Source organism: Grampus griseus, assembly GCF_964374135.1.
Source record: "Grampus griseus genome assembly, chromosome: 1".
NCBI lineage: Eukaryota > Metazoa > Chordata > Mammalia > Artiodactyla > Delphinidae > Grampus > Grampus griseus.
In genome coordinates, this window is record NC_139017.1 from 158366705 (window position 1) to 158389511 (window position 22807).

The following is a 22807-nucleotide window of genomic DNA, read 5'->3' on the forward strand; positions in this document are numbered from 1 at the left end:
GTCCCCAGCACACCAGCGGTAACTCCTCCCCTTTCTCTCCCACTCAGTAAAGCAAGTGAGTGAGAATGACATTGTTCTGGGAATAACCTTGAATTGCTGTGATTTATAAAAAAGCAAATCGTTGTCAAACATCGCTACTTCGACAATTACCTCTGGATTATGTGTGCCACGCCTCACAGCTGATCACGACACATTGCGGCTGAGAGCAGCAGTTCTGGAGTGTACAAGTTGCGTGGTGGGGCCGGGGCCGGATCTGAACGTCAGGCCGAGATGCTGGTGGTTGATGGGACCGATGGAGGAACCACGGAATAATAGTCACAACTCATGTTTCTTAAGGGTTTACGAGATTGCAGACGCTCTCCTCAGGGCCTTCATTTCTCAAGTAAGGGGCTCAGAGAAGTCAAGTCCCTTGTCTAAGATCACATAAGTGGACCTGGGTGACTTAAAAGAACATAGTCTTCACCGCAAGGCCCACGACCTGCAGCTAGCCACAGGAGATTCAGAGCCCATGCTGGCTGCGCCTGGGGCCACTGACCACTGTCTCTCTCCACAGGGCAAGGGACATAGGATGACCCCAGCCTGTCCCCTCTTACTATCTGTGATTCTGTCCCTGCGCCTGGCCGCCGCCTTCGACCCCGCCCCCAGCGCCTGCTCTGCCCTGGCCTCGGGCGTGCTCTACGGGGCCTTCTCACTGCAGGACCTCTTTCCTACCATCGCCTCGGGCTGCTCCTGGACCCTGGAGAACCCGGACCCGACCAAGTACTCCCTCTACCTGCGCTTCAACCGCCAGGAGCAGGTGTGCGCCCACTTTGCCCCCCGCCTGCTGCCCCTGGACCACTACCTGGTCAACTTTACCTGCCTGCGGCCCAGCCCCGACGAGGCGGAGGCCCGGGCGGAGTTGGGGCGGCCAGAGGAGGAGGAGGAGGCCGCGGGGTTGGAGCTGTGCGGCGGTTCGGGCCCCTTCACCTTCCTGCACTTCGACAAGAACTTCGTGCAGCTCTGCCTGTCAGCCGAGCCCTCGGAGGCCCCGCGCCTGCTGGCGCCCGCAGCCCTGGCCTTCCGCTTCGTCGAGGTCTTGCTAATCAACAACAATAACTCCAGCCAGTTCACCTGCGGCGTCCTGTGTCGCTGGAGCGAGGAGTGCGGCCGTGCGGCTGGCAGGGCCTGTGGCTTTGCCCAGCCGGGCTGCAGCTGCCCTGGTGAGACAGGGGCCAGCCCCGCTACCACCACGCCTCCGGGTCCTCCTGCTGCCCACACCCTGTCCAATGCTCTGGTGCCTGGGGGCCCAGCCCCACCTGCCGAGGCCGATTTGCATTCGGGGAGCAGCAATGACCTGTTCACCACAGAGATGAGATATGGTGAGTCTGAGCAGGGCCCAGGTGAGGTGGGTGTGTCTGGAGGGCTGATGGTGCCCATCTTGGTGGATACTGGGCCACTCATGTGGTTGTTCACCAGTGTCTCCACTGGGTCCAGCCTTGTCCCGGTGTTGGGGTCACCAAAGTGGATTGGGGTCAGACCTCCCTCTTGAAGAGTTTGCAGTCTGGGTGGATGAATGGGGGCATAGACCCCCCATAGACAATGCAGTGTGATAAACCCAGGGAGGGACCCCCTACCTGGGCAGTCAGGGAAGGCTTCCTGAAGGAAGTGATACAGGAACAGAGATCAGAAGGACAAGTGGAAGCAAGCCAAGCCAGAGGAGTGGAGGGCATTCCAGGCAGAGGGAGCAGCGTATATACAGGCCCAAAGCTGGGAATGACGGCGGCAGGCGCTGGCGCTGCAAGTTGACAAGTGTGCCTGGAGGCTGGAGTAGGCAGGGCGCAGGGACGTCTTCCTGCCCACACGGGTCAGTGGTTTTTGGCTGTGGCCCCAGGGTCAGGGCAGAGGAAGGCACAGAAGAATGTGCCTGGGTGAAGAGGCCTGAGCTTCGAGGCTGCCTTGGAGGGCTGGCCTGGCTCAGCTCCCAGCGTCCCCTGTCTCCCCCCGCTCTGGGCCCACGTCTTATGGGACCAAGGCCACCAGCTGCTAGAGCTTCCTGCTGACTGGGCAAAAGCTCTTCAAGCCCTTGAGTCCTGCCTGCTTCTGCTCCCACCCAGCTCCCTCAGCCACGGCCACCTTCTGCCGACCCTCCTTCCTGCAGCTTCAAGGCCCCAAGATCCTTGGCCGGGTCCTAAGTGTCTGCTGAACAGGGCTGGGCCAGGGACTGGCCAGGGGGCCCAGGACGTCGGGCTGGGAGGGAGGCAGATTTGGGATCTGGTTTCCAGCTCTGGTACTAACAGGGAGTTCCCGCCCCTCTGGGCCTCAGTTTCCCCATTTGGGATAACAGGTGCTCGCCTACCATTGTGAGGTTGTCACGCAGGGGTGGGTCAGAGGGGCATCTGGATCTGGCTGAGAGCTTTTAAAGAACACAGGGGCTCTCGTGTGAAGGCTGCTAGGAGTACTGGAGGGGGATGATCTGTTCCCATGCCTGCTTTGGAGACAGAACCCGAAAGTTGGGAACTGTCTTTGTTACGTTGAGTAGATCCTTTTTTCTGGCATCAGTTGTTTTGTCTGTAAAACGGGGAGATAGCCCTGGTTTAATTAGGGGAGGTGTTTATCATGACAGTATCCTCTCCCAAGGCTTTGGGGAAGAGGCTTCTCAGCCTCCCTCATGAGACATCTGGCATCACACCCATCCATGGCAAGTGCCCAGTGGCCTTGTTCTGGCCTCTCCCCTAGGCCAGCTTGGCCTCTCACAGCAGTCGATGAAGCCATCCGAGTGACAGCCAGGCCCTGGGCAGGCTACGGGCCCTGGAGGCTGGCCTGGGATTTAGTGCCTGCAGGAAGAAATTGAATTTTGCTTCTTTGTGGAACATCGGCGGAGAGCGCCAGGCGTATATCAGGAGGTTTATGGCTGTTCCTGCCTGGCCGCCACTGCCTGTCACTCTGTGGGGGCCTCCCCCATTGTGCTCGGCAGAGGGCGGGTTCTTTTGTCTGGTTTTCTCTGCGGTCCATCAGCCCAGTGGTCCACAGTGGATGGAGTGAGGCTCTTCCCTCCTGGGTGGGCACCATCTGGGCAGGCTGCCAGGTGGAGCACAGAGCCAGGAGCAGCCAGCTGGGCTTGGCTGAAGTCGGAAGCGGGAGTTGGTTGGTAGCCGGGGTGTCTTTAGGGGTCAGAGTGGGCTCGTGATGGGAAGGGCACCATCATTCCCACCATCATCAGAGCCTCTGCAGAGGCCTCTGGGACTGAGGATGGGTGGAGATTAGACCCTGGTTGTCCCTGGGTGTGAAGCCTGGTATCTTCTCTGAGTAGGGAGCCCTGGGCTCCCAGCTCATGCCCCTTGTCCTGCTTGGCGTATTGCCAGGCTGCTCCATGGGTTGGCCTGCAGGGAGGGCTCTTGTAGGGAGTTGTGGGGGGCAGGGGTGGTGGGGAAGTGGCGTCAGCTGTTGGCTCACAGGGCACACTGGTGCCCAGAGTTGGGCTGGCACGGCCCCTTCCTCTCCCTTGGCAGGCAAGAGATTCTTCCTCTTTGCCACCTTTTACCTTCTGCCCACCCTCTCTGGGGCAAGAGATGATGGGCACACGACTCAGTTTGTTCCATGCGGCAGGGGGCATCTGAGGGCCAGTGGCATCATAGGGCCTGGAGCACTCTGTGCCTGGTGGCAGCACCACCTTGGCCAAGCCCTTGGCCTCGCCTCCATGCTTCCCTTCACCTCCTTCCCACTGGGCCAGTTGGACACGTACCAGCTGCAGGAGAACTGGCTGGCACATGGAGCTGCCAGCTTGAGGACAAGATTGGTGGGATGGTGGTGAACAGGTGAGATCCTCATCCCAGCCCCTCTGCCAGGCACTGGGGTAGGGGAGCTGTGCTCGGCTTCTCTGGGGCGTCCCAGGTAGGATCAACGCAAGGCCAAGCGGGGTGGAGCTGGGTTGGTACTGGAAGAGCCATGAGGCTGGGAGCGGAGGGCCTGGGCCCGCCTCAGAGCTGAGTGCGTTTGACAAGAGGGTACAGACGCCTGTTAATTTCACGCAAACTGCCTTTGATAAATCTCTTGTTATTTTTGGTGAGTTGAGCCATAAATTTGTGCCATCTTGCTGCCGCAATCTGTTAAGTGGGGGGAGAGGAAGAAAGGGAAGGAAGGCAGGAAGGAGCTCCACGGAGGACAGGCACGGAGGCTGGCCGAGGCCGGGGCCGGAAGGCAGGTGGTAGAATTGGTACCAGCTCCAGAGCCCAGCTACAGGGAGCCGGTCGCCAACCTGCAGTTCCTGCCTGCTGACCCTCCAATCCTGAGATGTGGCTGTGCGGGGTGACATCTGGGAGAAAGTGTCCTTCACTCTTGCAGCCCCCTCCCTCTTCTGCCACACTGCCTGCCTCCCCCCAGGGGCACTGTCCCACCCCTGGCTGGTGGCTACTAGCCCACCATCTCCATCATCCAGGCTCCATTCCAGAGGCATGGGCACCAGGTGACCCTGCGGTCCCCTGAGTGTCAGGCCTGGGAGGCAAGAATGGGCTCAGATCCCCCCTCTGCCACTGCTGCTGTGTGACTTGGACAAGGCGCTACCCCCTTGGGGCCTCAGGACCCCCCGTTCTCTGTGTGTCACTTCCCTGATTCAGCCCCCAGGGACTCCCCAACGTGGCCCAGACTCCTCAGCCTGGCATTCCAGTCCTGCCCCTGACCCAGCTGCCACCTGCTTTCCCTCTGGTTCTCTCCCACCCTTTCAACTGGGGCTCCTACTGGCCCCAGAACCCCCTGCTTCCTGGCTTCCCTGCCTTTGCTTGGGCTGTTTCCCTCACCTGGAATGCCCTTTGCCCTGGGTTATCCTTTGCCCCATCCTTCAAGCACAACTCAAGCCCTGTCTCCTCTAGGAAGCTGCCTCTCACCTGCCTGACCCAGTCCTCGATTGGCTTTCTCCTTGACCATGATCTGGTGGCAGGAAGAGAGGCCCTACCTTACCTGACTGTTTGGGGTGCAGACATTGGGGAGGCAGGGCCTCTCTCAGAGTGGGGTGGGGGAAGACCTAGCACATGTGGTACGATTCCTAGAGGATCCTTCCAGCCCGGATCTCTGCTGCCAGAAATCTGTGTGCTCCATCATGGGATGGGGAGTGGGGCACAGACCACCCCACCCCCCACCCCCAGACATCTCAAAGGGGACTGAGTCCCAGCCCATCCATCACACACGTCTTCATTTCTTTATCAGAATGGAGTTTACACCAGGCCTTGAAGTGGCTCTGAGTGAATGAGATCCGAGGTGAAGCAGACACACCTTCTGCCCTCTGGTGGGGGAGAGTGACCACTAGTGTACAGTGGTGGTCAGGGCCACAGGCTGAGGTCACCCAGCCCCAGGTTCAACCCCTGACACCACCACTGACTAGCTGTGTGACGACGGGCATGTTTCCTCATCCCTATGTCATCACCTATAAAATGGGGATAGTGGAGTTATTCTAAAGAGCAATGGTGAGGATTAAGCAAGAGAATTTGGGTTAATGCTTAGCACAGTGCCTGGCACGTGGTAAATCCCTGGTAAGTAGTTGTGTGTTGTCATAACTTAGCGTAATAGGTATGAATGTATGTGCTGGATGTCAAGGGAGGAGGAAGAGTGTGAGGGATTAAACCACAAAGGGGTGGGAAGTTGGTCTAAAGAAGGTGATTCTGAGTTGGGTTTTGAGGAGTGAATAGGAATTCACTAGCCTGTGAATTTTTTTCTTTAAATCGAATCGCTTTTGAAATTTCATACATTAAAAAGAAATTTCATATCATCAATGGAAAAAGAGTATCACTTATCTGAAATAGAAGATAACCAGAGAAACAACAAATTCCAGCTAGACGCTCATCCCTCCTCTCAATCTGTTAGAGAAATTAGCACGTACTGGGGATGTGTTAAAGTCTTGGACTGCACGGAGACCTTCTTTCTCATGCACTTGGAAGGATTAAAAGTGAGCTGGCCATATAATTTATCATCTGAGCCGGCACATTTTCGAGGTTATAAATGGGGGGAGGGGTACTATTAATTCCATCAGGGTGATAGGCCTAAACCAGACTATCCCAGGCAGATTGGCAAATAGTCACTCTACTAAAATGAGACCTGGAAAGGGGATCACTTCCTCAGTCCATGACCCAATGTTATTTTATGGCGCATCTGTGAGCCTCCCCAAGTCATTTCCCGGTGCAAGGGGAAGGGCTTTCAAGGTGAAGGAAGCAGCCCGTGCCAGGGCGTGGCGTGTGAACATGCTGGGGACAGGGGGCTGTGGTAGACCAGCCTTTACCAGACGGTAGCCCCAGTGGTGGGAGATGGGGCCAAGGCTCTGACTGCTGCACCCAGACACTGGGACCTCACCCTGCTGGCCGAGGGCTTTAAGGCAGCAGGAAGTTGGGCAGCGTGGGGGAAGAAGGATGAGTGGGACGCGGTCCCTGCTCTCAAGGAGCTCCTGGCTATGTGGGGGAGGTGGCAGAGACCCAGCTAGCTCTGTTGGGAGGCTGGGCAGATAGGCCAGCAGCCTGTGGAGGAAGTCATTGGAAGGGGACTGGCATTCTGGCTGGGTGTACCCAGTTGCATGGGACTGCACAAGTAGAGTCTAGAATTTACGAGAGCCACCTTCCTCTGCCCTGGCCCCCCTGGGGTCCTGATGTTCTGCTGGGGCGGAGGAGCCATGGAGGGACATGACAGAACGGTGTTTCAGGGGGATCAGTTGGTGCCTACTTGGGGCTCTTGGGCCAGCCTCAGGGAGGATGCAGAGACCCTGGGGAGGGAGGACTGCTTTGTAAATTGCACTGCTCTCTCCCCATGGAAGTGGTGATTATCATGGTTGTTTTTAACACATTCATGACAAAGGAGGCTGAGGGGGCTGGACTATGTGGAGTTTGGGGGGCAGGGTAGCAGGTGTGTGCAGTCCTGCTCAGATGGCAAAGTGCCTTTGCCCACCCTGCCTGCCAGTGTCAGGGGTGAGACCAGAGTGGTCCTGTGTGGTTGGGGTGGAGGAACCCTCAGGGATAGTTGGTGTTTGCTGAATGCCTGTCTTGTGTCTGGCAGCTCAGAGCTGGGCCGTCTGTGCAAGAGGTCAAGGGAGATTGAAACCCTCCCTCAGGGGCCAGGAGAGGGATTAGCACAGGATACTCACAGCTATAGCAGAAGAAGGGACCTGCACACCCAGACCTCTGTGTAGTCATCCTAGGGAGGCTTCCTGGAGGAGGTGGCATTTGATTGAGGTAGAGGAAGGGCGTTCCAAGAGGAGGGAACACCATTAACAGATGAGTGGAAGGAGGAAAGCATTTGCATGTTCAAGGGATAACAAGAAGGGAGTAATAAACTCTCTTTCATTGAGAGTTTATTATGCTCCCGGTGACCCATATCTCTCATCATTTAATTCTCATGATGAATTAGGAAGTGTCACCTCTATTCTCAGTTGGAAAATTCTAAGCTCAGAGAGGTGAGGCGACTTGTCCAACGGCACACAGCAAGACTATGCAGACTTGGGGATCAGACCTGCATTTGTCTGGCTCCCAAATCTACGTCCTTCCCACTGACCCACAGGGCCTCACAGTTTGGCTGCCTGGTGGGGAGGGGAAAACAGGACTGGACACGTCAGCAGGGACCAGAGCATGCCAGGCTCGGAGGTTTACTGTGGTGGTAGCAGTGGGGAGCCACTGAAGGTTTCTCAGCAGGCAAGCGTGTGGGGCTGGGCTTCCAGAGGACCACTTTGGAGCCTACAAGGGAGAATCAGTCTCGCCTGGCAGAGGCGGGGCATAGATGCTCAAAGGAACAATTAGGAAGAGGTGTGAAAACAAGAGAATAGAGGCAAGTATGTGGGGGGCTGTGGGGAGGCGGGGGAGTAACTCGGGGTCCCATGGGAATCAGGGAAGCCATCTCTGAGGAGGTCCAAGTTGAGTTGCATTTTGTCAGAGCCAGCGCAGTTCAGCGTCAAGTGGCCTCTGGAATCAGGCAGGCTGGAGTTCGAATCCCACATCAGCCTCTCTCCAGGATGAGACCTTGGAGGCTCATTAGTACCTCATTAGTAAAATGGGAGAACCTGCCCTAATGAGGATTAAATGAGGTAACGTAGAGCATGCAGTGACTGGCACATAGGAGGTGTGTAGTAAATTATCTCCTGCAGGGTTATTCAGAACAGAACAGAACAGTTGAGAGTTCATCCAGGGTTGAGCGGGGAAGCGGGTCCCAGGCAGCAAGCAGCCAGGTGGGAAAGCTGACGGGTGGTGGGGCTGGGAGCATCAGAGTCCCTGGTCCAGTCAGCTCACGGCGCCCACTGAGTGGGACGCTCAGGAGGTCTGGGGGTGCTCACACCCCTTCCTGGACCCCTCCTTGTCCTCTTGGCCCATCTTCCTCTCACACCTGCCCTGGTCTGGGCCCCGAGCTGGCAGGGGCCTGCACGTGGTGTATGCTGAATAAACGTTTGTTTCAGTGGCTGACACCTCTGGTCTTATCTGTCTTCTTCCCCCGCAGGGAGAACTGGTTTTCATCAGAGGGGGGTGGGGTGGGGGTGGGGAGGGGAGGGTAGTCAGTACAGGCCCCAGCTGTGTGGCCTTGGGCGTGTCCCTTCCCCTCTCTGGTCCAGCCCAGGAGGCTAGGAGAGGGGCTCAAAAGCTGGACCTGGGACATGTTCTGATTTTCAAATGAGGTGGATTCTAGAAACCACCACTCTGGTTATATGGTGGGGCTGGCCAGCAAGCGGGTGGTGAGTGGTCAGTAGAGGACGGGGGCACCAGAGGAAGCAGTGTGAATCCACGACAAGCAAGTCAGGCTGGTCTCTCACGTGGCCGCATTTGATGGGCTTACTGGATGCCAGGCCAGGGATGGGAGGGGTTGCCACCCACAACAGTAATGGCCAAGACGCCAAAAAGGAGCTGGATTTGCAACAGGTCAAATGGCATCTCCAGAGCGCTTATTAATAAATGGATGTCAAGCTTGGGGTGGTCTAGGTGGCGGGCTGCAGGTCAGAGCTGGTACTCAAGATGACAAATGACCATTTCCAATGACCCCCATGGGGTGGGGGAAGCTAGGAGCAACATGTTCATTGGTGTTTACTGCTGTTTCTCTGGGCCGGATTCTGTACTGGTGTTCATGTGGTCAGGGAGATGGCTCACACAGCCTTTCTTCAAAGGGCTCTCGGATGGGGGGTAATTCAGACAGTCAGCAGATGGAATCATCTGTGATGAGTGGGCACGTAGAAGAGGGGGCAGCCAACTCTGCAGGGGAGTGAGGGATAAGGAAGACTTTGCCTATAAGAGGCCATTTGAGGTGGGTTTTGAAGGTCAAGTAGGAGTTTTCCAGGTGAAGGTGGGGAACAAGTGGGTTTGAGAGGTTTGAGAGGAGATGATGATCCTATTGTGGACACGCTGAATTTGAGGGCCCTCCCCGCCCATCAGGCGACCTGTCCAGGAGGCAGGAAGCTATACAGGAGTGAAGCAGAGGTTTGGTGGGTGGTGCAACGACTTCGGAGCAGCCATTCAGAGGGGGTTAATGAAGCCTGGTGGGGGGTGGTGTTGTCCTGTGAAAACAGGACAAAGTGTGGATGCCAGACGTGGGAAGCAGCAGGAAAACAGACCGGCCAAAGAGGCAGGGCAGAGGTAGCAGGAAGCCAGGCGAGTCAGGGAGGGGAGTGTTTCAGGGCTGGAGAGTCAGCAGGGCGAAACGCTGCCAAGGGCTGGGGCAGGACGAGGTCTGCAAAGCCCATAGGATTTAGCGACAAGGAGGGCACTGACGACTCTGTCAAGAATGGTTTCAGCAGAAGATGTGGTCAGAAGCCAGACAGCAGTGGATTTACCAGGCAAGGTGACATCTGAGCCAGGACGTGAGTGGCAGGTGAGAAACTGGAGTGCCATCTGTGGACCACTCATTGATGGTGAAGAGGAGCCGAGGGCAGTAGCCAGAGGAGGCAGGAGGGTCAGAGGAGGGCCCCTCTGAGAACGGAAAGGGCCTAGATCTGTTCCCAGGCTGCCGCGAGGAGAATGCTGACGAAATGCTGATGAGAGGGGATGATGGGTGGAGCCCTCCGGAGAAGGTAGGCGGGAGGAATACAAGGCAGCACTGGGATGAGGGGCTGGTCTTTGTGAAGAGAAGGGCTTCAGGAAAGTTGGGAGTTGGAGGGGTGAGGCAAGAAGTCGGGGTGGGGGGGCTCCCGTGTCATAGCTTCTGCTTTCTCTGTAAAGGAGCTTGTTGCAGAGAGGGAGTGGGCGGAGATGGGCTTGAGCAGAGAGGTCAGCCCGCCGAGGTGGGGGACGGGGAAGGCAGGGAGCCCTGCTCGGCCATCGGACGTGCATCCCTGAATCCGTCGTGGCGGCAGTTGGCACAGCTGTAGATTTCTTTAGCAGCCTGGGGGTGGGCGTGGAGAAGGCGGTTTGTCACAGTCTCCAGGGCTGGGGAGTGGCTGAGCGGGTGTGGTGGAAAGGCTGGGTGAGGGGATTCGGGAGCTGCCAGGCATGGTTCCAGCACCTTCTCTGTGGTCTTGATAGAGGCGGGGCCCAAAGTGAGGCCAGGAGCCATGGCAGACGCTGTTCAGAGGGAGGAGGCCCAGGGGGCTGAGGGGTGGTGGCACGTGAGGTGCTGAAGGGGTGGACGTGTTGAGGGAAGGGAAGATGGTGAAAATAAACCAGATGGTTGCTGCCTTCTGAGCACGCCCCGTGTCCAAGCAGGGTGCTGAGGGCTTCGTAATCTCCTGTCAGGAAGTCCTGAGGTCAGCCCTCAGGGTAGGGGGTATTCTGAGTATTGTTCTACAGAGGTCAGAAAACAGGGTCAGAGAGGCAAAGACATTTGCCCACGGTCACACAGCTGGTCAGTGTCCACGCCCCAGTTGGGACCAGGGTTGCCTGACTCTGAAGGTGTCCTGTGGGGTGGGGAGATGCAGGTTTCAGAGATGGTGGAGCAGTTTCGGGGATGATGAAGACCAGGTCCTGGGACTGGTGGCTGAAGTGGAGGGAAGGGCCCGGGAGTGGATGAGACCTGGGCTGGTGGCAGCTCAGGGCCCTGTGGACAGCAGGTTTGCTCAGAGTGGCCACTCTTCGTGCCTGGTGAGGAAGAGCTTTCTCTCAGACGCAGAGCCTGGACTGGGCGGCAGAGGGCAGGAAGAGTGCAGCCTTCTTGGGTTCCTTCCGACACAGAGTGCCTGTTCGGTGCTGACCTGGTGTTCAGAAATAGGAGAGGACCTGGGAGTAGGGGAGAGGAATACCTTCTAGTCTGGGGACAGCGTAGGCTGAGCCCTGTCCCAAAATGCTGTTCCGATCCCACCTGCCCAGCAGCCTCTACGTGAGCTGGGTCTTTCTCTCCCGTACTCATGTCTGCCACCATCCCTGCTACCTAGCCTGTGGGAGAGGGCCTGATGAGCTCACATCTGAGCAGGAGGGCCTGGCTTTGGAGAATGGGAGCTCCCAGCCTCTCCTCCAGGGCTGGCAGTGCTTCCAAGGCCTAGACCAGACACAGAAATCGGGCAGCCAAGAGCCGGGTGAGGCGGGGCCGAGGCAGCAGCAGCAGATCCCAGAGAGCCTGCTGCTCGCTGGCCACAGGGCGGGGGGAGTAGGGTCTGCTGGACGGAGGCACCTGCCCCAGGCCCTTAGGTCTCAGAGGAGCGGCGTTCTGACCTGTGCCTCCAGGTCACAGTCCGGTGCTGCTTGGGGAGCAGAATCTGGGCCCCAGGCCCAGCCCCTGGCTTGGCATGAATCGTGTCCCGGAGGCAAGCTTACGGAGTGGTCACAACTGCTCACCTTGGCTGTTGTCTGCCTTAGGGTCAGCCCTGTGAGGGGAAAGAGACTGGACTTGAGGCTTTCCAAGCTGTGTGACCTTGGACAAGTCACTCCCCCTCTCTCGGCCTCAGTTTTCTCATCTTTAAACGGAGGTGATGGTCCCTACTTCCCAGGGGAGGGTTAAGGAGATAGGTAGGGACAGCACTTGGCACAGAAGCCTCCCAGGGCTCAGTAATATGAGCGGCCACTCCTCTCCAGTCTCCCCCAGTTTGGCTGAGGCAGGAGGAAAAGACAGTCGTGAGGCTGCAGGCAAGCCCTGCGTGGCCTTCTGAGCCTCAGTTTCCTTATCTGTAAAATGGTGTTGGTGGGGCAGCGGGCAGGACGTGATGCCCTTTCAGCGTCGCCTGCAGTTGGTTCCAGACCCTCTGGCTGAGGGCGAGCAAGGCTGCCCTCTCTGTGCCACCCTGGCGGGACTGAGCTGGCCTCTGCTGAGCCCCTGCCACCACCTCTGTGTTCCAGGTGAGGAGCCAGAAGAGGAACCGAAGGTGAAAACCCAGTGGCCGAGGTCTGCAGATGAGCCTGGGCTGTACATGGCGCAGACAGGTAACTCGGGCCCGCCTCCCTTCCTCTGTGGCGGGGGCCCGACTCTGTGGCATCTGGTGGCATGTGTGCTTGGCGTGTGCCTGTCTGTGTCTATGTCCTGGAGCTCAGTCGTGTCTCTCTGCCATGCGAGGCCTGTGGGCAGGGCTGGATTGCCTCCTGAAGAGCCTGTCACTTGGGGTCAGGGTAGGAGGATTCCTATGAGACTGAGTGCTTGGGAGATGCCCCCTGCCGCCGACCCTGTCCCTCTCTCGTAGGCGACCCAGCGGCTGAGGAGTGGTCCCCGTGGAGCGTGTGTTCCCTGACGTGTGGGCAGGGCCTGCAGGTGCGGACCCGCTCCTGCGTGTCCTCCCCCTATGGGACCCTGTGCAGCGGGCCCCTGCGGGAGACCCGGCCCTGCAACAATTCAGCCACCTGCCCAGGTATGCCCGTCCTCCCCGCCCAGTCTGCCTGCAGGGTCGGGTCCTGCCTGGGACTCGGGCAAGTTCATCTTCCAAAGATGGTTGGTTGCCTCTTCCTTTCATTCAGCAAACTTGACTGTCCCCCCACCCCCCGCACCGTGCCCAACCCCACACAGGGCATCGGGGACACAGATGAATCAGACCAGGGCCCGCACCAGCAGGCTTGGTTCTGGGCACATCACTCCCCTGATGCCTACGTCCTGGTAATCAAGGCTTGTCTCTTTACCCTCACCGCCTTCCGTGTTCCCTGTGCTCTGGCCACACCAGCACCTCTTGCACTTTCCCACCGCCCTGCACTTGCCTATTCTCATCCTATCCCCTCCACCTCTACCTTGGCTATTAAAATTCAGCTTGTCCTTCAAGATCTAAAAGAAATGCCACTTAAAAAAAAAAAATGAAGCTCTCTCTGACCATCCCCTCCCTCCTCTGACTCCCTATCCCACTCCCCAGGGAGCCTCCCCTAGACCCTGAAGCCTTCCTCAGTTCAGCATGGAGTTGCTGAGAATGTGCATGTGCCTGTGGGGACAGCCTGTCGGTCAGGAGGGGCTCAGCAGCTTCAGCGGGTCCTGCCCCTTGCGCCTGAGGGAGCGAAGTGGTGCCTAGGCCAGATCAGCTCCTGGCTGGGAACTTAAAGTAGGGCTACCTAGGAAGGGGTCTTGGCAACTGGGGGTGTGCCAGGAGCTTGCAAAGGGGTGGGGCAAAGCCGTGTTCCAATGTGAGCTTTTTGTGTCAGTGTCCACGTAGAGGGTCGTGTCTATTTGTGTGTCCCTGCGCTTGGGGTGGGGAGGGGCATTCTCTTGCCCCAGGCCTGCCATGCTGGATTCTTGCTCTGGATCTGGGGTGGGGAGGGATGGGGATGGGGTAAGGTGGGGTAGATACTGAGCCCTTTCCTGGGCTTTACTGTGCCCCCAGGAGAGGAGGACCCCTGGCTCCCCTCCTGGGTTGATTCTAGTCTCCCTGTCCCGGTGTCCACAGGCAGTGTCCTGTGTGAGTTGGGACTAGAAGTCTGTGTCTTCCACATCCCCCGACCCCCAAAGGGCGGAATCCTGGGGCCCAGGGAAGAGCCAATGAGGAGCGGTGGCAGAGCTGCCGGAGCTCCTGATTGGTGGGCGGGTGGGCAGTGGGCGGGGCCAAGGTGCCGCCCAGCCACCGGCCACGTGCTTCCTTGCAGTGCACGGCGTGTGGGAGGAGTGGGGGTCCTGGAGCCTGTGCTCCCGCAGCTGCGGGCGGGGGTCCCGGAGCCGGATGCGGACCTGCGTGCCCCCCCAGCACGGCGGCAAGGCCTGCGAGGGTCCCGAGCTGCAGACTAAGCTCTGCAGTATGGCCGCCTGCCCGGGTCAGTAGCACCCGTGGGCTTTCAGGCGGGCGCTGCCCAGCCGGGGTGGGGGTCGGGAAAGGGGAGGAAGTCAGGTCCAGTGCCCTGCCCCCGGGGGAACCCCAGTGAACTTTGACCAAGCATGGGGAGACTGGCAAAGTCTACCTGCCAGCGTGGGAGGTGACCTGGCCCAGCCTACTTGGAGTTGGCACCCTGTGATTCCATCTAAAGGGGGTGCTTGCCAGTGCCCCTTCCCCTGAGCCCTGGACTACCCTTGTTGTTCATAGCACTTTGGTGCTCATGGCCAGCTGGGCTGTGAGGGGACACAAAGCTGGGCTTACATGTGGGCAAAGATCAGAAGGTGGCCCGGGGCCCGTTTCCCTAGCCAGAAGAGAGCTATTGCCTCAGTGCTGAGTGGAGAGGAGTCCTGTGTTCCTGGAGCTGGTGGCAGGCAGGCAGGCCCAGGCCCAGGCACCACCAGCTCCCTCCAGCCCCCCTTCCTCCACCCCTCTCCAGTGGGTCTGGCCTTATTCAAATCTGAATGCCATCTCCCTGTGGTGCTCTGCCCTGACGCATCCCCACACCCTTGCTCAACAGCCAACCCTGCTTGTGTCTCCCCATGCAGTGGAAGGCCAGTGGCTAGAATGGGGTCCCTGGGGCCCGTGCTCCATGTCCTGTGCCAATGGGACCCAGCAGCGCAGCCGGAAGTGCAGCGTGGCGGGCCCAGCCTGGGCCACGTGTACCGGGGCCCTCACTGACACCCGGGAGTGCGGCAACCTTGAGTGCCCGGGTGAGTGCGCGGCACAGGGGCGGCAGGTGGTGGCCCTGGCCCAGGGGGCGCCTGGGGCCACTCACGCCCCCCATCTCTGCAGCCACAGACGGCAAGTGGGGGCCGTGGAACGCGTGGAGCCTGTGCTCCAAGACATGTGACACAGGCTGGCAGCGCCGTTTCCGCATGTGCCAGGCCACAGGCTCTCAGGGATACCCCTGCGAGGGCACCGGAGAGGAGGTGAAGCCCTGCAGTGAGAAGAGGTGTCCAGGTATTGCCCGCTGGACCCTGGGGCTTTGTGGGCAAGTGCCTGGGCCTGGCTGAGCCCCTCTGCTGTACCAACAGCCTTCCATGAGATGTGCAGGGACGAGTACGTGATGCTGATGATGTGGAAGAAGGCGGCTGCTGGAGAGATCATCTACAACAAGTGCCCCCCCAACGCCTCAGGTGAGGAGCGGGTGGCTCTCCTGCACGCCTCCCACACCCGCCATTCTTGCCGCTCCCTTCTGGGCCCCCAGCCTGTTTGAGCCTCCATCCTGAGGTGTGGAGTGAAGTGGGTGAGAGCTCGGCCCCCACACCCAACCCTCTGTCCTGTCCCCCTGCAGGGTCTGCCAGCCGCCGCTGTCTCCTCAGTGCCCAGGGCGTGGCCTACTGGGGGCTGCCCAGCTTTGCCCGCTGCATCTCCCACGAGTACCGCTACCTGTATCTGTCGGTGAGTGCACCCTGCTGGGCTGGGGCGACACAGGATCTGTCCCAGACTCTGGTGGGCGTGGAGGGAGCTGGATTCTTGCTCGTGCCCATGTGCCTTGGCGTACATACGATGTGCCCACTTCTGCCTGGCTGTGCCTCTCCTTGTCTGACAAACTCCTACTCATCCCTCAAGGCCTGATTCTCAGATGTCTTCCCTTATCCCCAGTGCCTCCCCCTGTGCTCCTACAGCCCCCTGAGCTTCTCAGTCATTAGGTGTTACGAGTGCTCATCACAATGTCTGTGTCCTGTGAGACTGGGAGCTCCTTGAAGGCAGGGACAAAGTTGAAATTATTTTTATGTCCCCAGTGCCCAGCCCAGGGCCTGCCATGGGGTAAGAATGTTGTTAGCGAGCGTGGCCTGTGTGTACTTGTCTGACTGTAACCGGTATTTGTTGTGTTTGTGCTTGGAGCTCGTATTTGAGAGAGCGAGCGAATTACACTCCAGCGTGTGATGGCCTCTTTGGATTAGGGAGGTGCCTTGTCCCTCAACTGCGCTTATCATCTTTTATACTTATATCTGAGCTCCTTCTTTCTTTTGCTGTTCCTATTTCAGTTTTTACGTAACTTGGGGGATTCTCTCTCTTTATGGGTCTCTTTCTTAGACTCTGTCTCCCCATGATCTCTTTGAGCATCTCTATCTGACCCTTCCCCTCTGGCTGCAAGTGGTGGGTGGACTGGAGTGGGATGGGCCAGGGGCGGGTCCCAGCTCTTGACACTCTGGTGACAGCAGCCTACCTGTCACTGGCAGCTTCGGGAGCACCTGGCCAAGGGGCAGCGCATGCTGGCGGGCGAGGGCATGTCGCAAGTGGTGCGGAGCCTGCAGGAGCTGCTGGCCCGGCGCACCTACTACAGTGGGGACCTGCTCTTCTCCGTGGACATTCTGAGGAATGTCACTGACACCTTCAAGCGAGCCACCTATGTGCCCTCGGCTGATGACGTGCAGGTACCCTCTACCCTGTCAAGAGGAAGGAGGGCTGAAGGTTCAGAAGCCCTAGATTGAAGGGGGAGGCCGGGCCCCTATAGCAGAGTCTGTGGGGGCATGGCAGGTGTGGCTGTGGCGGGGAAGCTCCTCGCCCTGGGGCTGGGACCTCCCAACACCCACTGCTCTCTCCCCAGCGCTTCTTCCAGGTGGTGAGCTTCATGGTGGACGCAGAGAACAAGGACAAGTGGGATGACGCTCAGCAGGTGAGGGGCTGGGCTTCCAGGCTTGTGCCCCATGGCCCACCCCTGCCTTGGTCCCTCACGCCCTGTCTGTCCCCAGGTGGCCCCTGGCTCTGTGCATCTGCTCCGGGTCGTGGAGGACTTCATTCACCTGGTGGGCGATGCTCTCAAGGCCTTCCAGAGCTCTCTGATTGTCACAGATAACCTGGGTACAAGGAGGCGGGCAGGGGAGAGGGTGCTGGATGTGGCCAAACCCAGGACGCCCTGGGGGAGGGATGGTTTCTGAGGGCTTTTCCTATCTTCCTCTCTCTGTCTGGGCCCTGCCTTTCCCTCATTTAACCCCTTATTTGTATCTCTGTCTCCACGTTTCTTCCCGTGCTCCGTCTCTTTGTTGTTTCTCTGTATACGTGTCCCCTGCCTCTTTGTTTGTACCAACCTTGGTGTCTGCATCTGCCTTCCTGCTGTCTGTCTCCCCCACATTCATCTCTTCCCCTGTGACCTTCCCCTCTGTTTCTGTCTCTGTCTGTCCTCTGCAGTGATCAGCATTCAGCGAGAGCCCGTCTCGGCTGTGTCCAGCGACATCACGTTCCCCATGCGCGGCCGCCGGGGCATGAAGGACTGGGTGCGGTACTCAGAGGACCGCCTCTTCCTACCCAAGGAGGTGCTCAGCCTCTCCTCCCCAGGGAAGCCGGCCGCATCCGGGACAGCAGGCAGCCTTGGCAGGGGGAGAGGCCCAGGAACCGTGCCGCCTGGCCCGGGCCACTCCCACCAGCGCCTCCTCCCAGCGGACCCTGAGGAGTCGTCCTCCTACTTTGTGATTGGTGCTGTGCTCTACCGCACCCTCGGCCTCATCCTGCCGCCCCCCAGGTGAGTCCCTGGGAGGGGTGGATGGCACTGCTGCGGGTCCAGGGAGACCCAGGGAAGGGAAGGAGGGCTGAGCCCATGCTGGCCACAGAGAGATCCATTTGCAGCCTCAGGGACCCCTCGCCTGGCTCTGGACACAGGTGCTTCTCCAAGACATCCGTGCAGCTCCCAGAGGCTTCAGAGGCAGTGCAGGGGGTGCTGGACTGAGCTCTAGGCCTCACCCAAAGTCCTGGGCCCCGCTGACCTCTAGGCCTTCCCCTGGCCTTGGCACCATGGTAGCCTCCTGCCCTCGATCCAAAGCACCTTCAGGGTTCCTGACTGGGTGTGGGCACCTGCTGGCAGGAGCTGACCTCAGCATCTGTCCCCCAGGCCCCCGCTGGCCGTCACATCCAGGGTGATGACAGTGACTGTGAGGCCCCCCACCCAGCCGCTAGCTGAGCCCCTCATCACCGTGGAGCTCTCCTATATCATCAACGTGAGTGGGGCCCTGGGCGGGGACCCTGGGTATGCCCCAGCCAGGGCAGTCGAAGGCCTGTCTGATGGGGAGGTGGTCTGCCCTGATGGCAGGCTGAACTGCTGACCTGTGTGGGGCCTGCCATGGCAGGATGGGGGTGGTCATGGGTGGGCAGCTTCCCACCTACGCTGCACTTAGGTCTTCTGCTCCGCAGGGCACCACGGATCCCCACTGTGCCAGCTGGGACTACTCCAGAGCGTGAGTTGGGCAGGGGCTCTGTGTGGGGAGGGCTGCAGCCCTGGGACTCCTCCCTCAGGAGGGGCTGTCCTGCCTGGAAGGCCAGAGGGAGGGCGCCTTGGCACCATCCTTGGCCTAAGGGATCAAGGGCAAACCCTGTGGCTCCCGCTGCCTGCCTGCCTGCCTCTTGGATGTGGCCTTGCTCTGGGTTTCCCCTGTCCTTGGGCAGTGGCCAGCACTGGGGGTGGGGCCGTGGAGCTGGGCTGGGGCTCATTCCACCTCTCCCTCCACCCAAGAGATGCCAGCTCAGGGGACTGGGACACTGAGAGCTGCCAGACCCTGGAGACCCAGGCAGCCCACACCCGCTGCCAGTGCCAGCACCTGTCCACCTTTGCTGTGCTGGCCCAGCCGCCCAAGGACCTGGTGAGTGGGAGGGAAGTGCCTGGGCTGGGCCGGAGGAGAGGCTCCTGGGTGCCAGCGGCCGTCTGTGACAGTGCTGGCGGGGATCTGGGTGATCCCACGTGGCGTTTGCGTGGGTGTACTTGTGGGATTGCACGTGGAAGTCTGTGCCCCTGGGATGGTGCTCACAGCGATGCCACGTGCCCAGGGGTGTGTGGCGGTGGGTGATTGCATGTGTATACACACACACGTGTGTCTGGTTGTGTGTGGAAGTGTGCGGGTGACAGCATAAATACACGTCCACGTACGTGACTGGGTCTGCTCTGTGCATGTGTGGAGGCAGTGGTGAGTCCCCTTACGTGTGTGGGTGTGACACAGGTGCAGGTGCCAGTCTGTCCTAGACAGGAGGTGGGGAGGGCGATGGGACCCCTGTAGCTGCCCTCTCCCAGTGACCCATCTGATGGTCTGCCCCTCTGCCCCAGACCCTGGAGCTGGCGGGCTCCCCCTCGGTCCCCCTTGTGATCGGCTGCGCTGTGTCCTGCATGGCACTGCTCACCCTCCTTGCCATCTATGCCGCCTTCTGGAGGTAGGTGGGACAGTGGGGGGTTGGGGGGACGAGGGGGCGGGGCTGGAGGTGGCCGGCCACCCGGGGTTGGGCAGGGCGGCTAGCTCCCCTGTCTCTGCCCACTGTGCCCCACCAGGTTTATAAAATCGGAACGCTCCATCATCCTGCTGAATTTCTGCCTGTCCATCCTGGCATCCAACATCCTGATCCTCGTGGGCCAGTCGCGGGTGCTGAGCAAGGCAGGTGCAGGCTCACAGGGGGGCCGGGGTGTGAGAGTGGGGCGAAGGGGGGATGGCGTGTGTGCTCGCGTGTATGAAACTAAGTGCCGGATGTGTGTAGACACTCGAGCTGGGTGTTGGGTGAGGGTGTGTGTGGGAGATAGTGTGTGTGAGCGTACATGAGGGAGCTGGAGAGGGGGTGTGTGTACTCCAGTGAGGGATGTCTGTGTACATCTGTGAACGTGTACGTGAGCTGAGTGCCTGTGCGCACGTGTGTTGGGCGTGTCTGCGGGCATGTGGGAGCCCCAGCGGAGCCTCCTGTGCCACGTGCCCGCGTCTGATCTGTGTTGGCTGTCCCTTATGCCCCCTCGGCCCTCTCTGCACAGCGCCAGCCCTGCTGGTGCCAGACGTGGGGCCCACCCGGCCATGACGTGGCAGGCACTCCTGTTTGTCCCCCTCCCTGCCAGCCCCGTCTGTGCGTGGGCAGCCTGCCCGCCCGCCTCCTGGATGCTGAGTGCCGTGTGCGTGTCACCGGGCCTGCGTCGTGCTGTGTGTGGGTGCAGGAAGACGGGGGTGCCTGGCAGGGTTCTGTGGGAGGCGGAGCTCAGGTGGGCGGCCGTGGCAGCGCCCAGCAGCGGACGTGGGAAGCCCGGCGCCTCCCACCCTGGCGGCTGCTCAGGGCCACTCCCTCCCTCTCCTTCTCCCTGCAGGGTGTGTGCACCATGACAGCCGCCTTCCTGCACTTCTTCTTCCTCTCGTCCTTTTGCTGGGTGCTCACTGAGGCCTGGCAGTCCTACCTGGCTGTCATCGGACGGATGCGCACCCGCCTCGTCCGCAAGCGCTTCCTTTGCCTGGGCTGGGGTGAGCAGGGCTCGTGCTGGACCCTGTCACTGGGCCTTGGGGGCAGGGGCAGCAAGAGAGCTACCGGCCCCGGCCCTGCTCTCTGGGCACACGGGTCAGCTGGGCTGGGGGTCTGGGAGGGTGAAGGACCCTGAGGACGGGTGGCCATCTCACTCTGGCTCCCCTGCTCCCCCAGGTCTGCCTGCCCTGGTGGTGGCCGTGTCGGTCGGCTTTACCCGCACCAAAGGATACGGTACATCTAGCTAGTACGTGGGCCTCCCGGGGTGGGAAGCGGGAGTCAGTGGACCTGATAGGGCTCCAGACTTCTCGGGCTGTGATCCTGGCCCACTCCTGCTGTGGGACTTTGGGCAGATTCTCCCGTCTCAGCCTGTTTCCCTGACTATAAAAGGCTGTGCGGGGATTGGATACTCTCAGAACCATTTAGGTCAGGGATCAGCCTTGGTGGCCCCAGGACCCTTGTTAGAGGGGCTCAGCAGCAGTCAGTGGCTCCCTCTCACCCTGTCTGGGTCCCTGCCCCATGCGTAACGTGACCTGGCAGCTCAGGGAGCCCTGAGGGATGGTGGTTGAGCGTGGGGGGCAGGCCCGCTGGTTGTCTGATACCCCCTCTTTCCCCCCTCCCCAGCTGCTGGCTCTCTCTGGAGGGCGGTCTGCTCTATGCCTTCGTGGGCCCAGCAGCCGTCATTGTCCTGGTATGTGCCCCTGCAGCGTCCTGGGAGGGGCATGGCCCAAGGGGGTCCACCTGCTCCACCTGGGGATTTCCCTGCCAGGAGGGCATCTGGTGATCCTGTCTCCCCCTACCCCACTCCACCGGGCCCCCAGGTGAACATGCTCATCGGAATCATCGTCTTCAACAAGCTCATGGCTCGGGACGGCATCTCAGACAAGTCCAAGAAGCAGAGGGCCGGGTAAGGGGAGGGGGGTCGCTGGGACTTGGCCTTGTGGGAAGTGCTGCAGGGAGGGTGGGCCGCAGCCACTCCTGGAGACTCAGGGCTTGATGATGCGACCGGGGGCTCCCTGACCTTGGGGCATCAAGGGTGCAGGCAAGGTGGGCACCCGGTGTGCTCAGCTGCAGCCCCTCGCCCACCCTAACCCACCTCTCTCTCTCTCATCTGCCCTCCCCTTCCCACCCCACTCGGGGCTCACACTGCCCCATCTCTTCCCACTTCCTGTGTGTCTCCCCCCTTCTCCCATGTCTGTGCCGCCCCCGAGGTCGGAGCGGTGCCCCTGGGCCAGCCTGCTCCTCCCCTGCTCAGCGTGTGGAGCGGTCCCCAGCCCCCTGCTCAGCTCAGCCTCGGCCAGGAACGCCATGTTAGTTGTGCCCCCGTGGGAAAGGGGGTGGGTGGGTGGGGGCAAAAGAAGGGGGGGCAGTGCCCATGGTGGGGGGAGGAGGGGTATCAGCCCAGTGCCCTGGAAAGCTTGCCCTGCCCCGCCAACTGCCATGCACTCTCAAGGGCTCGACATTGTGATGGCAAAGAGGCCACGGGAATGAATGTCTGTGCTTTCCAGAAAATGCCGTATTCCCGTGCCCACCCCTTGCTCCCTGCCCCTGCTCCCCACCCAGCCCCGGCTTACATTTTATCCAGGCACAGACACACACTCCTCCTTGTAGCCCCAACCTACAGAGGCTCATAGAATCTTCCACCCTTAGAATTTTTGAGCCCATAGAACTTTAGAATTAGAATGGTAGAATCTTAGAATAAGACAATCAGAAGCTAAGAATGTTCGAATGAGTGAATCATAGAGTCTTATCATCTGTCATAGAATCTGAGACTTAGAATTTCAGAGGCACTGAATCCTACAGTCAGTTGGAGGACAGAGAATCTTGGAGGGAGGGGATTATTTCACTGAGCTGTCCTCGGGCTGCTGAGACTTAAAATCCCAGCCGCACAAGAGTAGAATGAATGAATGAACTTCAGGGCTTCAGGCCCCACCTCCCACTCAGGGCCAGAAATCCAGCTGACCCTCCCTGAGCAGTGGGGGCCCAGCTCTGTCTTGCACACCTCCGGGATCAGGGAGCTCACTGCCTCTGGAGGCGGCTGGCACCATCTCTGGGAACCTCTGTGTAGCAGAAGGCTCCCTTTCGCTCGGGCTCCCCTCTGCCTCTCTGACCCAGGCTCTCAGAACTAGTGGTTAAAAGCTTGGGCTTCGGAGGTGCCCCTTGGGGTTTGCATCCCGGCTCTGTCTCTGTCTGCCCAGCTGGGCACACTCCAGTTTCCTCATCTGTAAATTGGGATAATAATCCCCATGCCTGTTTACTGGAGTTGTTTTGGTCACAGTGTGATTAAGTATGAAAAGTATTTGGTGTAGGGCCTGCCAGAGAATTGGTGGTTAATCAGCGGTAGCCCTCGTGGCTGTGATTAGGTCCTCTCTTTAGTCTTGGCTCTGCCCCCGGGGCCTGTGGAGACCACTGTGCCCGCCCCCTGCCGGGCTGAACAGCCCTGGACCGCTCTTCCTAGGGCAGGTCTTGGCCACCTGCCCATCTCTC

General features: G+C 59.7%; 1 protein-coding gene across 9 annotated transcripts in view; it reads left to right on the plus strand.

Annotated features, from left to right (window-relative positions):
* Positions 1-553: 553 nt before the first annotated feature.
* ADGRB2 (adhesion G protein-coupled receptor B2) overlaps positions 554-22807 on the plus strand; it is a gene marked incomplete at both ends in the record, with an annotated part of 28868 nt that continues 6614 nt past the window's right edge. For 2 of the 9 annotated variants that reach the window (XM_082669362.1, XM_082669363.1), the window contains 20 exons: positions 569-1358; positions 12189-12272; positions 13902-14066; positions 14671-14835; positions 14918-15085; positions 15160-15261; positions 15420-15526; positions 16312-16506; positions 16680-16748; positions 16825-16933; positions 17261-17591; positions 17958-18063; positions 18257-18300; positions 18576-18702; positions 19161-19264; positions 19380-19482; positions 20172-20322; positions 20498-20567; positions 20945-21011; positions 21142-21227. In XM_082669362.1, the coding sequence (XP_082525488.1) occupies positions 569-1358; positions 12189-12272; positions 13902-14066; positions 14671-14835; positions 14918-15085; positions 15160-15261; positions 15420-15526; positions 16312-16506; positions 16680-16748; positions 16825-16933; positions 17261-17591; positions 17958-18063; positions 18257-18300; positions 18576-18702; positions 19161-19264; positions 19380-19482; positions 20172-20322; positions 20498-20567; positions 20945-21011; positions 21142-21227 (3143 nt within the window). Of the gene's footprint in view, positions 1359-12188; positions 12273-12526; positions 12692-13901; positions 14067-14670; positions 14836-14917; positions 15086-15159; positions 15262-15419; positions 15527-16311; positions 16507-16679; positions 16749-16824; positions 16934-17260; positions 17592-17957; positions 18064-18256; positions 18301-18575; positions 18703-19160; positions 19265-19379; positions 19483-20171; positions 20323-20497; positions 20568-20944; positions 21012-21141; positions 21228-21531; positions 21631-22807 lie in introns of all 9 variants that reach the window. The other 7 variants (XM_082669357.1, XM_082669364.1, XM_082669358.1 and 4 more) reach the window with 7 other exon arrangements.